General features: G+C 38.4%; 1 protein-coding gene across 4 annotated transcripts in view; it reads right to left on the reverse strand.

The window, feature by feature from the left end:
• Window positions 1–16648, reverse strand: part of iqsec1b (IQ motif and Sec7 domain ArfGEF 1b) — a 487182-nt gene that overhangs the window by 31511 nt on the left and 439023 nt on the right. For all 4 annotated transcript variants that reach the window (XM_060835545.1, XM_060835546.1, XM_060835547.1 and 1 more), the window contains 2 exons: window positions 11665–11826; window positions 6207–6329 (listed from right to left, as the gene is read on the reverse strand). In XM_060835545.1, coding sequence (XP_060691528.1) covers window positions 6207–6329; window positions 11665–11826 — 285 coding nt within the window. The remainder of the gene's footprint in view (window positions 1–6206; window positions 6330–11664; window positions 11827–16648) is intronic.

The raw sequence follows: 16648 nt of genomic DNA on the forward strand, positions 1-16648 counted from the left end.
TTTAAAAAATTCAACAATGGGCTGAAGGCAACACTGGCTAGGTCAATATCTCTTGCCCATTCCTAATTGCCCAGAAGGCATTTAAGAATTGCTGTAAGTCTGGAGTCACATGGGAGGCCAGAACAGGTACGGACGGTAGATTCCTTCCCTAAAGGACATTAATGAACCAGATGGGTTTTCCAACAATTGACAGTGGATTCATTGAATTCAAATTCCACTATCTGCCATGGCAGGATTTGAACCCAGGACATTACCTCGATCTGCACATTAACAGTCCAGTGAAAATGCCACTGGGCCATCTCCTCCCCACAAACCATATGTGCTAGCTGTTTGGTAACAAAGTCAGCAGAAATGAGATTATTGTCTCAGTAGTCATGGAAGGGCTGCTGAACAGGGTACAACCGACATAAGAGGGTGTATGAATAGGAAGGGTTTGGAGGGATATGGGCCGGGTGCAGGCAGGTGGGACTAGATTGGGTTGGGATATCTGGTCGGCATGGATGGGTTGGACCGAAGGGTCTGTTTCCAAGCTGTATATCTCTATGATTCTAGGATCAAAATATTTGATGAGGCTGCCAAGAGACAACAGGCCAACTGCCATGCCTCAGGAAGGCAACTTCGGAGTTCCAATGGCGATCACAATGGGAAGCAAGCAATGCTTGGGACATAAAAAAATTGTGCCTGACATGATAGCTGGTTAGCTCAGGACAAAGTTGGCAATAAATTTCTGAGAGATCAGAGAAGAGACCCAATTGTTTCCATGATTCTGAGTCACGAAAAACTTCAGGTAACTTTGCACATACGGATGGTAGCTAGCTCACAATACAGCAGTCATCAACTACTTGGAAACTGAAAGGAGAGAAGTGATTGCACCCTTCATTCCAAACTCAGGAAATCTGAAACTTGGATGTATGAGTACAAGTCTTACAAGTATATAATTCTTTTTGCTAGCCTAATCAAAAGTGCGCAAACAATAATTTTAGTGTCATGACTTATTGATATCCAGAGTAAATAAAAAAAAGGGGTGAGTAACATGCAAAGTGTGTTATTTCAGTAGAATATAACTCTGCCTTTAAGAAAGTTCACCTTTTAGGATTCTATGTGCTGTATGCATACAATGTTGTGACTTTGCCTGCCATCTCGTCTGCTGTGTCTCTCCAAGTTGTTCAATACAGAGAAATCAGTTGGTTTGTTGCAATGTCTGTTTCATAACTTGTAATATGTTTCACTGTTTCATGAACCCATCCCTAATAAACAAATCATTATTAGGCTATCAACAACATGACAGGAATGAACAGTGGTGGAATAACATCACGCTGATGAAGTCAGCATAATGGCACAATCAACCAGCATATTCATCCATTGGTACACACATACTCAACATTCATCAAGTATGCTAAAATGCATGAGACAACCCCCAATGTCTTTGTTCATTACAGCATCATGTATTGAAAAACTGGGAAGCATACAATTCCCTAACAAAGGTTCAGTTTAACTCATTTCAGAAAGGCAAGTCATCAGGATGTGTTTCAGAACAAGCAAGCAAGTGAAGGTCAAAAACACATTATCACAATGTCCTCAAAATTCCCTTGTTGAAATTCAGACAGAATTTGGAAAGTTTAATCTGCATGCAGAGCTATGCTTTCTAGATTTGGGTGTGTCTGATTTATTAAATTAAACTATTAAGATTCACTGAGCAACTGGGGACAAAAATCTACACAGACTGACCATATCAGAATTAACAGCCAAACAGATAAAGATGCTCAAAAAAAAAAGAACCTTATTAGATGATCATTTCAGAGTCAGATTAACTTTCCATATTTATTAAATACAAGGCATAATATTTAGACATAATCCTTTGCATTCATTGACCATATCATCAGCAAATAGAGAGAAAAGGTCTCATGAATTTTCAGTTGAAGAGTTAACAAATAGCATTGTTGAGTTGATGATCACATTCATCCCCATGGAACATATCCTGAAAGATTTTTTAGACAAACCTAAAACTCAAAAGGTATGGAAGTATGGATGCAAGTACAAAGCAATCCTTACAGGTTGACAAAACTAACAGTCCTGAGTAACTCTATAGTTAAAATAAATCACTAGAACATACAAATAGTTGTAAGACATGCACGAAGGAAATGCCCAGTATTCAATCAAATTTGCAAGGCATGTGGGCTAAGGTGGCCACTGGCAGAAGCAATGCACTAGAGCAAAGGCTGTGCAGCTACAAAGAACCGTGCACCAAATCAAATGCACCACATGTAAAGAACATTGCACAGTTATAATAAAGACCTTGTTACTTCAGCAAAAATGATCAACAAATCAGAAAGTGACAGCATACATGACAAGACGAAGAGCGAGAAGCACATCTCTTACATGGTCAGTCTCATAGAAATCATCAATATTATCACACCATTCCAACTGTTTGTAAAAATTCAATTATCCATCTTCAGGCAACTGGCAACTATTTGTTATTGGCTAAGATTAACACAGGATAAGTGCTATGATATTAACCCTGTAATTGTTTTTTACAACCTTCCCACATGAAGAAAGCAATGAATGCAAACCATTTAGCAAACAACTATTCAGCATTTCATGTGCAGGATCGCAATGCTGGAGTGCAAGTACTATCAATCTATCAGGACATCGCAGACGTTCGACATCACAGACATGCTGTATCAACAAATGCAATTGTACCAGCATGATGTGACCTCACACTTGTTGCATTCAAAGGAAGCAAACATCAGAGATGCAATACAAACTGCAGCGGACTATTCAAGAAACACTTGCAGAGCTAAATATAAAAAGAGCAGAACACTTCACCTTCTTCTGAATTACTGGAACTAAAATCTCAGCTGCCTACTATGGAGAAAAAGAAATGCAAGTTCAAAGGAAAAATGCTGAACTAATAGCTGAAAACAAATCCAGACTTGAAAGGACTATTGCTGCGATGAAATCCTTAGGCGATATTTCTGCTCAAATCACAAAACTAGATGTAGGGCTGAAAAAGAAAGAAAGGAAGCAGGATGGACAAGCTCTGCATCATCAATTCAAATGAAAAGATTGCTGGTTTACAGGAAGGGCTGATGCAATCCCCATCTAAAACATATCAGGCTCAGCAGGAATAGCTACAATAACATTGGCTTGCACTCGTAACAACGCAGGAGAAAATGACAACCCTGCAAGATCAGATGGAGATGCGTTCAACCAGGAGTTGTAAATCACTCATGAGACAGTCTTTTCAGAAACACAGGAAAGTAATGACACTCTATTGAAGGAACTCAAGCAAAACAGAAAGGTAGCCACTGAAACAGCAAGTAAGGAGATCCAGACTTCAAAGAAAACCAAAATCCAAAAAACATTGAGAAGGCTGGACAATTATTACAGAAGAAACAATACACCAGACAGGCAAAAGGCTACAACAATTTGGACAGAATTAGAAGGATTCAGGATGTAAGATCAGAAGCTTTAAAATGAGCTAGAAATGTAAAGGAATAAATCTATAAATTCCAAGTGGCAACAGCTTGAGGAACCAGATCATTTAGAGGAAAACCCAGAAAAAAAAAGCTTAGTTGCCATATCTCAGGACAAACAAATTCTGGAACAGCAAATGCAGTCAATGAAATGAAAAACTGACAGCCCAAACATGGATGACAGACAACATGAATGGTGACTTCCAATCAATGCCACCGTCACGAGAGCTAATGTGTCAACAACTCTATATTTGAGACCAACAAGCCTGCTTGTTACTGCAAATGGTTTAACTTTCATTTGGAAAGGAGAGGGTGTTGTAAGTGTTCCTTGCCTTTAAGAGAGCCTATTTTTAAAAGGACTCCATGTGCTGTGTGTATACAATGTTGTGACTCTGCCTGACTGTGAGTCTGCACAGAAAACAGTTGGTTGCTTTAATTTCTGCTTCAGAATCTGTAGTATGCTTTGCAGTTTTAGAAAAAAACAAACTAACCTACAGGGGTAATCAATCCTTGTTAATCAACCATTATCAAAATATTAACACAACAGCTACAATGAGGAGAACTACTTGATTGCAGTAAAAGATCACGGTGTTGCATATATGTGCATGCAATTGTTTGCATGTTATTTAAAACAAAAAGGAAATGTAGGAAAAAATAAAAAACCTTGGATTTACAACGGGAGGTTATCCCAAAACACACACTACTGAGTAAGGTTACAGAGTAAGGAATGCCATATTCAAAGAATTTAAAAGTAAGGAAAATTTTATTCAAAATTCCGACAATAGGATTCAGGGAACTTACGTAGGGTAGGATGTGAGAGTGATTGTCAAGTGGGACTGTGGTGTTAGATAACTCATGAGCAACATATGTTGTGAATAATCTGAAATTCATAGAGGGAGGAAGGTGGGAGGCTGGCCAGTACAGGATTAGAGCAGTCAAGTCAGGGTGGGGAAGCAAAGATAATAGTTTCATTAAGAAAAGGGCTTTGTAAGAAGACGACAAGGAGAAGCACAACTGAAAAGAGTTATGACTAGTAGACAGGTAGAATAGCACATGTGGAATGGATGCGCTGGTAGAAGGCATGACTGGAATCGAATAAAACTTAAGACAGGGACAGGGAAGTTTCAAAATGGGTAAGCTTGGACGTGTGTCAATGGACAATTGGCAAGAAGCAGCTATTATAATAAAAATACAATAAGACCACGGCAATTAATAAATCAAGTGGACTGTAATTTCAATCACAGATTTTGAGAAAATGTTCTAAGGTCTCTCATGGTACTGTGGTAGTGTACATATCTCTGGATCAGGAATCACAGGTTCAAGTCCCATCTGTTCCAGAAGTCAGTAATAACATCTTTGAACAGATTATCTTGACAGAATGCTCTGCATTTTAGTCCAAAAATCCCACAGCAGTTCTTTTTGGATTGTTGGTCAGAACAAACGTAACTGATGTACTAGAAATGTTATTATGACACTGACTTTGTAAAAACAATACTTCAAGTTAATCAACACAGCATTTCATAATTTTTAAAAATTTCCTCCTCTTGGTTTTGATTTTAAAGACAAGAGATCTGTCTGCTGTTTGCACACACAGGGTTCTTTGCAGTGCCACTGTGTACACATTGCAGGATGAGGTGGATAATCTAGAAGGTTGCAGCCAAATGGAAACCTCACAACTGAAAATCGTTTGAATCAAAGATGTGAAGTTGAGACGTAGTCTGAAAAAATAACTGGATAGGAATTCTCTTTCAAGACACTGGAAACTACCTGTTTAATAGCTTAAACGTTCTGAAGCTCCTTGTCCTAGAGATCACCTATCCCCGCTTCTGACAGGTGTAAATTATACACTCTTAATCCCCAAGGTCATTTTACACATTTAAAATCTTATTGTACAATGGCATCTGGCACTTTGTTAACAGAAAGCAGGGAGGTAAATATTTTGCTGTTTTTCCCTCTCTTGCCCCTGACCCCACTCTCTCCCCTACTCCCCAATGCAGATAAAGGTGAAAGCAAAACTTCACACATAATATGTTGCAATAAAACATGCGTTCACAACATCAACCTCAAGAATTGAGATATCCCTAAGTAATTTGTTTTGTCTGGATTTGTTGTGAAAATGCACTCCTGGATAGGAATTTCCCAGAGTTGTAAATCTAACCTTTATAAATCACTTACTCAGTCTCAATGTTTTGTTAACTCTGCACAATACATATTAGACAGGACGGGAGGGTTTTCGAAATGATACAGGAAATATCTGAAAGAATGTTTCCAGAGATGTTGGATTTTGATTCCATGGATAGCTGGTGCTATTCTCTTTGGATAGAGGAAGGTTGAAAGACATTTGGTAAATGTGTTCAAAATTATGAGAGATAGATAAGTGAAAAAGATTGAGAACAAATTGACATCAATTTAAGGTTGTGCCGTGTTTTTGCCAATCACATGAGAAAAAGCTTTTTCATGCAGTGAGTGATTAGGATCATAAATGTGCTGCAGGAGAGTCAATTGTGACTTGGAAAAGGAATGGAATTATTATCGGAAACAAATCAAAAAGCAGGGCTACAGGAAGAGGACAGGGTGTTAGACTAGCAGAGTTGCTTTTGCAGGAAGCAACCTTGTTTTTTAAACACTGAGTTACTTAGTCATAAAGGAAAGAAAACTTGTCAACTATTACCTGCATTAGGTACTCAAGAATGATTTATCAACAACCACGTAGACCATGAACCACAATACCTGAAAGCCTCGATGAGACGTTCTACCTTCTGTGCCTCTCCTTGGACCCGAATGTGTGCCTGGAACTTTCTGAGAGCCTCATCTAATTCCATGCCTGAAAAGTCCATCTCGTCAACAACACAACTGAAATAAAACAAATGTCAGTGATTAATTGGCATGATTAAAGGTATTCTAGTACTTAGAGTGCAGAAAAATGCTTCTTCTAAACAATTTTTGTAAATATTTTTTGCTACTCTCCTTGGAGCAAAATAACTTAAGCTTGTGACATCGTTAACCACCATTTTGAGTGAGCATGATAACTGCTCTCCATTAAGTTGCAGTTGGGGCCCAAGATTAAATAATTCTGTGGCTACATAAACAATCTTGGAATTTTGCCCACCACACTTTTCTTCACTAAATAGTTTGTATAAAATGATAAAGTTGCTTGGATTTCACTCAATAATACAGATGTACTAAATCCTTTTAAGTCTTTTTCAGTCCTCAAGATCTCTCAAAGGTCAACTCAGAGACCAAGGTTTAGGTCAAGCTTCCTAATATTTTGGTCTACTTTCTTCACATGGTTGTGGAGCAAAGAATATTAGAGTCATCAGGCCTTAAAAGTTAGCAAAGGCATGATGAACTATATTTTCTCATTTGACTGATCTTTTTACAGAAAACTTGGAAGCATCTGTGTCTGTTCAACTTCCTTAATACTTCAAATCAATGACATTCCTAATAAGTTGTGAAAAGTCCTTGGATGTAGTATAACCAATATAATGGGAAACCTTTGATAAAGTTTCATAACAAAGGCTATTTCAAATATTTAAAATGATGGAAGCCAATGTAAAACTGTGAAATATTTGCTTAGAAATAGTTTGGGCTTGTTGCAGAAGTGATACGGGGTTGCAGGAATTTAGACTCCTTCTGAGAATTTATTGAAAGAGGGATGACCTATACCAACGTTAAGCGAGAAAAAGAATGAACTTAAAGTCTACTTTACATTTTCATCTTTTCAGCACACTTTTCTAACTACTAAAGTGACATGCCAACTAAATGCAAACAATAATTCCAGCAATGGGCTTACATATCTAAATCATAAAAAGAATCAAAAAACATTTTAGATGACTTCACCTAGCAGATGAATAATTTCCCACAATCTCCGTGGTGCTCTCTGTGTTTTGATTCTTATTTTGGTCTACTTATGATTATTTCGTATTGTATCACTGAGTAACATTGCAAAATCCATGAATTTAGATAAGAACAGTTCCTCAGTTGTGAAATTAGAGACAACTAGATCAGCCATTTTTAACACTGGCTCTGATTTATATCAGCAGGTAATGATCAGAAATACTATGTGCTTTAGAGACATTTGCAGATTATGCTAAACAGAGGCAGGATTGACAAAGTAAATAATAGATCTGAGGTAATAATAGACAAAACTGGTTTAAAACAGTTTATAACAAATAAAATTATGAATTTTGTCTCCTATTTCATCTTCAATGAATAAATGCGGAGCAGGACCTTACACACATTGACAATCAAATTTCAGGTGTATAGCATACAAAAAAATTTGAAAAATGAAACGCAATTCTAAGGGTGTAGTAAATACTAATTAGGACATGGTGTTATAATCATGAGCTGCTCCTTACCCAGATTATAAACAGGATTGTGAATATGCTTTGCTTCAGGTACTGTGACATGCAATGAAAAGGGAGTTTGGTTACATTTCACATCCTAAGAACTTTTTCATTATTTCAGAATCTTCTTACGACAAGTTTAAATTTGCTATTTTTCCTGCCTGGAGAACAGAATCTATTTTCCTTGTAGTTGCCTGGAAACTGCCAGTGTGTAAACATGATTTGTTTGCAAATGATTATATTTTGATCAGAAACCCATCAATATAAGCAACTTGATCAAAGTAAAAATTCAATACAACCAAATGTTTTGTGCTGCAAAAAAAAACATGAGTCGGAAATGTATGTTGAAACAAGATGACAAACTTATCTATGCCACTATTTATTTGGCTTATACTCCAGTGACTAATCAATGGCCCCAGAGCACAGCTGTTAGCATCTTCAGATGACTAACAGCTTTATTTCATTATGAAAATGTATATCTTCTCTCATTCCATATTGTACACAGATAATTGGAAGGTGTATTTCCTTCAAATCTGTCGCAACGTCTGGGCCTCCTGACATAGGTGTACACACCAGGAAAGTGATTTATAGATTAATCCTTATATTCACGTTTTTCTTATAGTCAGTTATCAGTTAGGTCAGGAGAGATAAATAGCATTTGTACTTTTAAAAAAAGTTTATACTTAAGAAATGAAAGTTACTTTTCCAAAACTAGGTCAGCCATATTGTTATTACTCAACTTCCTTTTTGACAGATCAGCTTAATAGCCAAATATGAAATTATGAACAACTATGCATAGAGTCACAGAGGTGTACAGCATGGAAACATGGTCCAACTTGTCCATGCCAACCAGATATCCTAATTTAATCTAGTCCCATTTGCCAGCACTTGGCCTGTATCTCTCTAAACCCTTCCTATTCATATACCCATCGAGATGCCTTTTAAATGCTGTAATTGTACCAGTTTCCACCACAGACAACTAACATTAGTATTCTTTCTTGAAAAGGAAGGCAATGACAGCAAGAAGCAGCATTCAAAATGCATTTCAGTTGCATGTGCAGCTGTCAGGGAGTAGATGACTGGTTAAGCATTTCAAAGAACATATGGAAGAGAGACATTAAAGCATCAAGAAATTGCAGTGTTTGCTAAACCATATCATTTAGATTGTTCCTTGCAAATCAAAACTGTAACATCTGGCCCAGGGGTCTAATATATGGGACATTTAACCCAGGAAAGATCTCATTATTTTGTTTTTGGAATAAAATTCGCAAAAGATGGTTTCTTTTATTCATTCAAGGGATATGGGTGTCAGTATCTTGGCAAGTATTTTATTGCCCATCCCTAACTGCCTGGGGGTAATAAACAGTCAAACTCATTGTTGTAGGTCTGGAGTCACATGTAGGCCAGATTAGGTAAGCTTCCCTCCCAAAGGACATTAATAAACCAGCTGCGTTCCTATGACAAGTGAAAATATTTTCATGGTCATAATTATGCTCTTAATTTGTTATTTAATTTAAATTTCACCATCTGCCCTGGCAGGATTCGAATCCAGGCCCCAAAACATTTCCTGATTCTTTGAATTAATAGTCTAGTGCTAATACCACAATGTTATTGCCTCCACCCGAAGAAGCTGTGTAAGGTGTTTGCATCTTTAAAAACAAGTTAATAGAATGCATTGAGAGTTGCATATACAAGGATGCCTTATTCAGGCAACGAGGGAGAATTCCAGACAAGTGAACACTAGTGATGGGGTCAGGAGAGCTCATTATAACAGCAGCCTCCTAACTGGATGTTAGGCAGGTGATGAACACAGCAGGAACATCTAGCCTAAGAGGAGAAAGCACCCATGGCTCCTTATCTCCTTAGTTCAAGTGATGTAGTTGAAGGAAATCACCATCAGCTGGTTATTCTCCTTTGCTTTTTCCTCTATGAGCTGCACTCTCTTAAATCCCCTTTGAAAAGTCAGGGAGATACCGTATCTTCAAAGACACTGAAAAGGTAAATCGTCAACCAATGACTAAAAGCCTGAGAATTGGCATACTCATTGTTATAACTTAGAGGCAAAGTGCCAAATCAAATCTACCTGATCTAATTAAGTTCTACGATTTAAACCCAATTTTCTTTGATTCTAATCTCCACGCACACACAGCTAGACAGACAGATTGCCTATCTGTCTGTCTCAGTTAAAGGATAAATTAAAGGAAAATGAAAGAAATAATCGGCTAGATAATTAAGCAGTTTCCACCATCCAGCAAATCATAGGCACATGGGATTGTACTTTGCTTGATTTCTGAAGATACCAGTTAATACAAATAGCTTCTAGTAGGCTCAGAGGAATATTCAGTTAATTCTTATAACTGGGATTCTATTCTCCCAACGTTGATCAAGTTGACAACGGGAGGATAACCTGACAGCAATCAGCCTCCATAAGATAGCTTTAGTAGTCACAATCCTTCTGACAAAATACACAGTTCAAAACTTCGTTTAGCTTTGTGCTTTTTTCAATGTTCCCTTGGTTAGACTGCTTGGCACTCACCATCCTGTGATGGCCCCTGTTAATATTTAAACATCTGCTATCTGCTTGTGGATGTATTGTTTTGGAGATGCATTATGCTCCTGTCATCTTTGAAGAAGAATCAACCTGCAATTAACTTACAGGTGTGATGTACCAATAAATCAGTTTGTATGTTGTCCTCCTTAAAAAAAAGAGCAAGCTGCTGCTCACATTTCAAAGGTTATCTTCAGACCTCAGCTCTCCGTTCACAGCTACAAACCAATATGATAGAAATAAAGAAAAATATAGTAAAGGTTCTGAAAATATCAGCAGCAGAATCAGAAGAAATAAAAAAAAATCTATGTCAATGATCTGGACTGGCTATTAAACACCCAAGGATTTACAACTTATCAAAAAGACAGGGAGGTGGGTAGAGGGGGGCAGGGTTGCCTTGTTAGCTAAGAATGAAATTACATCTATGACACTGAATGATATTGGGTCAAATGATGTGGAGCCTGTGTGGCTGGAGTTGAGGAACCACAAAGGCAAAAAAAAACATAAGGGGAGTTACATACAGACCTCCAAACAGTGATCAGGACCAGCAGCGCAAGATGTACCAAGAAATAGATAGGGCATGTCAGAAAGGCAAGGTCACAGTGGTCATTGGAGGCTTCACTATGCAGGTGGACTGGGTGAATAATGTTGCTGGTGATCTAAAGAGAGGGAGTTCTTGGAATGCCTACAGAATGGCTTTTTGGAACAGCTTGTGATGGAGCTCAAGGAAGCAGGCTATTCTGGACTTAGTGTAAAAAGTGAGGTCTGCAGATGCTGGAGATCAGAGCTGAAAATGTGTTGCTGGTTAAAATGCAGGAGGTCAGGCAGCATCCAAGGAACAGGAAATTCGACGTTTCAGGCACAAGCCCTTCATCAGGACTTTGTGCTATCAAATGAGCCAGACTTTATAAAAGATTTTAAAGTAAGGGAACACTCTGGAGGCAGCAATCATAATGTGGTAGATTTCAGTTTGCAGTGTGAAAGAGAGAAGGCAAAATCAGATGTAATGGCGTTACAGTTAAATAAAGGTAATTACAGGGGCACGAGAGAGGAACTGACAAAGATCGACTGAAAGCAGAGCCGAGTGGAGAAGCCAGTAGAGCAACAGTGGCAGGAGTTTCTGGGTGTTCACCGAGTTGGATGCAATATTCCCAATGCACTGCTCTCTTAACTGTTCCTTAATGACCATAACTTGACTACTTTACACTGAGGTTTACCTCCAAAATAGTAAAATATAGAAAACTGGGTAACTTCAGAACAGTGAAAAGTGTGATTTATTTTGTGCGATACTTACTCAAGGACATCTCTGTTGAACTGCTTCTGCCGATTGCCTAAAAACTCGCCAATCATCTGCCTGCTGAGACCTTTCCGCTGGAGGAGGAAGTGAGCAATACCAACAGGCGTATCAGGAACAAAGCCACGCTCAATCAGATACTGTACACCTTTCTCAGGCTTTCTATGCAAAGAAATGAAAGTCAGTTAGATATTTCCAAAAATGATGTGCTGTGAAATATACAGCTTGAAACAACATATTTATTGTTGTACAATAGGATTGCATATACAGAATTTCAGAAAAAAAATTATGTTGAAAGACCATCATCATCAAGTACCTTTAAACTACACATTCTGACTTAGACATGCACTACCAATATTTGGTAAAAACCTTGGAATTCTCTACATACCAACAGTGTAAAAGCTCTGTAAAAAGGCAATCCTTTCTTAGTAGAAAGGTTTGGCAACCAATGCCAATATTATATTCATTGAGAACAGATACACCACTCTGGAAGCAGAGTCACACAGCACACAAACAGACCTTTCAGTCCAACTCATCCACATTGATCAGGCATCCCAATCTGACCTAGTCCCATTTGCCAGCATTTGGCTCAGATCGCTCTAAACTCTTTCCATTCATATACCCATCCAAATGCCTTTTAAATGCTGTAATTGTACCAGCTTCCATCACTTCCTCTGGCAGTTCATTCCATACACACACCACCCTCTGCGTGAAAATGTTTCCCCTTGGGTTCTTTTTAAGGTGGTTCATACTGCTTTCTCACTGCACCAAGGACATCCGTTTGATTCCAATCTTGACACGTGTGGAGCTTACATGTTCCCATGTCTGTGAGGGCTTCCTCCAGGTGTTCTGGTATCCTTTCATGGTCCAAAGATATGCAAGTTAGGTGGATTGGCTTCTGTAAAATGCAGGGTTAAGGTGAAGTTTTGGGTTGGGTGCGATGTCTGAGGGTCAGTACAGATTCAATGCACAGAATGGCCTCTTTTTCGACTGGCCACCAAATCACCATGATTTTTTTTTGTTTTGTTTTGAACTATCAGTAATCACCCAGGAAGCCCATTGCAAACCATCAAAAGGATGGGAGGAAATGGGTTAAGGAGACCAGGAAGGGATTAAATAAAAATGGAGTCAGAAATTAGACCATAACACTTAGGAGCAGAAATTAGGCCATTCAGACAATCAAGTCTGCTTTGTCATCCAATCAGTGGTAAGTTTCTCGTCCACATTCTCCTGCCTTCTCCACATAACCCTGGTTTCCCTTGACAATCTCAGTCTCAAATATACTTGAGCCTTCTGTGGCAATGGAGCTGAAACGCAACCAAAAAAACACAATGTTTTCAAATAACTGAAGAGGGGGTGCCATTGTCCACAACCAAAATAAACATGGCCCATGGATTCCATATCACCACAAAATGAATAGCTTGCTGGGTGAACCTGAACCACCACAATATATGGTTATTGACATTCTAACTTTAGTTTTCTTTTTCTAAGTGGTTTTTGGCTTTATGCATATTTAATCACTTTGGGAGCAGATTTGTTTGCAATCTTTTGTGTAACATGATAATGATAACTGCAACATAAATAATGAAGTTGAGCTCAGAATATATTAGCAGCAGTTTGATGTGCAGTTGAACTAGCCATTAAAAAGCAAAAAGACAGCAGCTTTCAGTCAGAACCTTTAAGCAACAAAATAGCTGATGCAGTATGAGGTTAGAGCTGAAAATATGTTGCTGGAAAAGCGCAGGTCAGGCAGCATCCAAGGAGCAGAAGAATCGACGTTTTGGGCATGAGCCCTTCTTCGGGCTCATGCCCGAAACGTCGATTCTCCTGTTCCTTGGATGCTGCCTGACCTGCTGCACTTTTAGAGCAACACATTTTCAACTCTGGTCTCCAGCATCTGCAGTCCTCACTTTCTCCTAGCAGTATGAGCTTACACTGCTTTGCAACTCAATTTATATGTCTAAGTACTTCCCTAGTACTCCCCTACACATTCACAGCAGTGACTCAATTATGAATGGAAGAACAATAATACTATTTGTGAACAAAGTCTCTTCAAAACAAAATGTACTTTGGAATAAATATCACTTGCCCTACCCTTCCTTCTTATTCATTGCAGTATCATAAAGGTATTAACAGAGCAGCATTTGAGGTGCCGCTGCTCCTGGTTATTGATTGGAAAGCTTCTGACAAAACTCCAAGAGCTCAGTGATCTAATTTCTAAAGTTATGCTGCTTTCAGTATCACAACTTCAAATCCTTCTGAATGGAATTCAGTGCAAAATGTCTTCAATTTGAGAAAGAGTAAAAGAAAAAGTGAAAAACCATAGTTTGTGGACTTTACTTCTATTAAAATAAGATTTCAGGTCAGGTCTTGAGAGCATATCTATCTATAAATGGACTTTAAATTGTTTCAGGAAGCTATTTGCCTTGTCATGTCTACGCTGATTCTCTGCTGAAGCAACTCAGCTAGGTCACTCACCCTTCCCCATGGCCCTTTTCTCTCTTTGAAAACCAAGATTCAATCTGTATTTCACATTTTCAGTGAAAGTATTCAAGATTCACTAACGCTCCTTAGATAACATCTTCCAAACATGTGACCACTACCATCTAGAAGGACAAGAGCAGCAATTACATGGGACCAACACCACCTGCAAGTTCCCCTCCATACCACTCACCATCCTGTCTTAGAAATATATTGCAGTTCCTTTAGGATCACTGGGGCAAAATTCTGGAGCTCCATTGTGGCTAAAATTACAGCAAATGGACTGCACCGATTCAAGGCGGCAGCTCACCACAGCATTCTCAAAGTCAGCCCGAGATGAAGAATGAATGCCTGCCCAGCCAGTAACATGTGCATCCCATGAATGAAGAGAAAAACTGACCAATTGCTGCACAAAAAAAAGAGTTGTCTTTGCTTGTTGTGTTATTTATCTCAATGAGAACTGTTTCTTTCTTTACAGTCTTTTCCCTCATGATTTTGAGCACCTCTTTTAAGTCTCCTCTCAAACTTCACCAATTTAACCATATAACTGGTCAAAAGCTAGATTAGCTGGCTGCCTGGAAATGACAAAACAGATTCGAATTAGACCAATCAGTTTAATTTATTCCTCGAAAAATATCAAATGCCAAACAAGTTTGAATTTAGTACATTAACAATCTTAAAAGCCAATGACACAATCCGATGCTTTGGGGATACAAGACCGCGGGAAATTGAACAGTTGCCACACCACCAGCACATAGAGGCTGCCCGAAAAATAGCTCTCTTAATTGCTCTTTATCAATCCGTGACCTGTGAAGCATAATCCCTAAGAAGGAAGATCCAAATAAAAGAGATGACAGATGGCTGGTTTTGAAAACTTGAACTTTTGGTAAATCTGAATTGGGGGGTGGGGGTTAACTGGACTAGTATTGTAGAAGGGAAGGTAAAAGATAGGTTAGAGGAAGGAGTTGTAAATAGTTGTTAGTTAATTATTCTCTGTTACACTTTAAGAAATAAAGTTGTTAATTTTTACTGTAAGCAATTCTTGGCTTCTTGAATTTTCACAGATTACTGCATGAGCTAAATCTTTTCTGTGCTGCTGGTTTAAATTAAGCAGGAAGGCTCAACCCAGTGTCGGAACTTATGAACACTTCTAGAGCAAGTAGGACTTGAACCCATACATTCTAACAACTAGCATATGCATTTTCCTTGTTTAAATCTTACTATGTATCTCTTACATTATTCTCTTTTATCTTACCTTTAATACAAAGAAAAGCATGGAAAGATTCAATTTGGCAGGAGAAATGATAAGCCATGGCCTTTTCCAAGCTGACTGAAACCTACCTTCTGCCACTTGGAACTTTTAGGACCATCATAAATTTGATCTTGTAAATTTGAGCTATGCAAATTTTCCAACTTCTATTGCCTTCACAAATTCTAAACTGATCTTAAGTTTCATCCACATGCCATGCAATAAGTAATAATCATCAGTGTTTTCTCCACTTAAAGTGTAGGTTTATCAGCATTCATTCCTTTTGGTTTACCAACTCACGAGCTGCAATTTGCACATAGGTCAAAACTGCAATGGCCTCCTGTGATGGACATCCAGTAAATTGAATAAAAACTTCTGTTGTAATAGTCTATCTACATTGCCACAGGGCAAGCTTTGGGATGGTCTCAAGTAAAAATTTAAAATAATGATGATTTTACCTTTAACACAACTCTAACTATTGTTATCCAAATGAGAAAATGATATTTCTACAGAATGCAATTACAGTATCTGCATACTTCCTGGATATAAGGAGTTACATGTTTACAAAGCTCGCTCTATCTTAATCTCAAAAATTTAGTTAAATATTACTTTAATATTTTATTGAAGGATAAACCTTCAATAGATGCTAGATAGAAGATTCCTCGATAAAACAAAATCAGAGGTGCATAGCTCCTTGAAAGTGGAGTCACAGGTAGATAGGATAATGAAGAAAGCTTTTGCTATACTTGCCTTTATTGGTCAGAGCACTGAGTGTACGAATTGGAGGTCATGTTGTGGCTGTATAGAACATTAGTTAGGACATTTTTGGAATAGTGTGCGCAATTCTGGTCTCCCTGCCAGACGAAGAATGATGTGAAATTTGAAAGGATTCAGAAAAGATTCACAAGGAGGTTGCCAGGATTGGAGGGTTTGAGTTATAGGAAGAGCCTGAATAGGCTGGGGCTATTTTCTGTGGAACATTGGAGGCTGAGGGGTGACCTTACAGATGTTTGTGAAATCATGAGATGCATGGATAGGGTAGATAGACAAGGTCTTATCTCAGGGGTGGGGGAGTCCAAAACTAGAGGTTATAGGTTTAAGGTGGGAAGAGAAAAATGTAAGAGGGACCCAAAGGGCAACTTTTTCATGCAGAGGGTGGTGCATGTGTGCAATGAGCTGCCAGAGGAAGTGGTGGAATTTGGTACAATTACAACATTTAAAAGACATCTGGATGGGTATACAAATAGGAAGGGT

The sequence above is a fragment of the Hemiscyllium ocellatum genome, chromosome 14 (genome assembly GCF_020745735.1).
Source record: "Hemiscyllium ocellatum isolate sHemOce1 chromosome 14, sHemOce1.pat.X.cur, whole genome shotgun sequence".
Lineage (NCBI taxonomy): Eukaryota > Metazoa > Chordata > Chondrichthyes > Orectolobiformes > Hemiscylliidae > Hemiscyllium > Hemiscyllium ocellatum.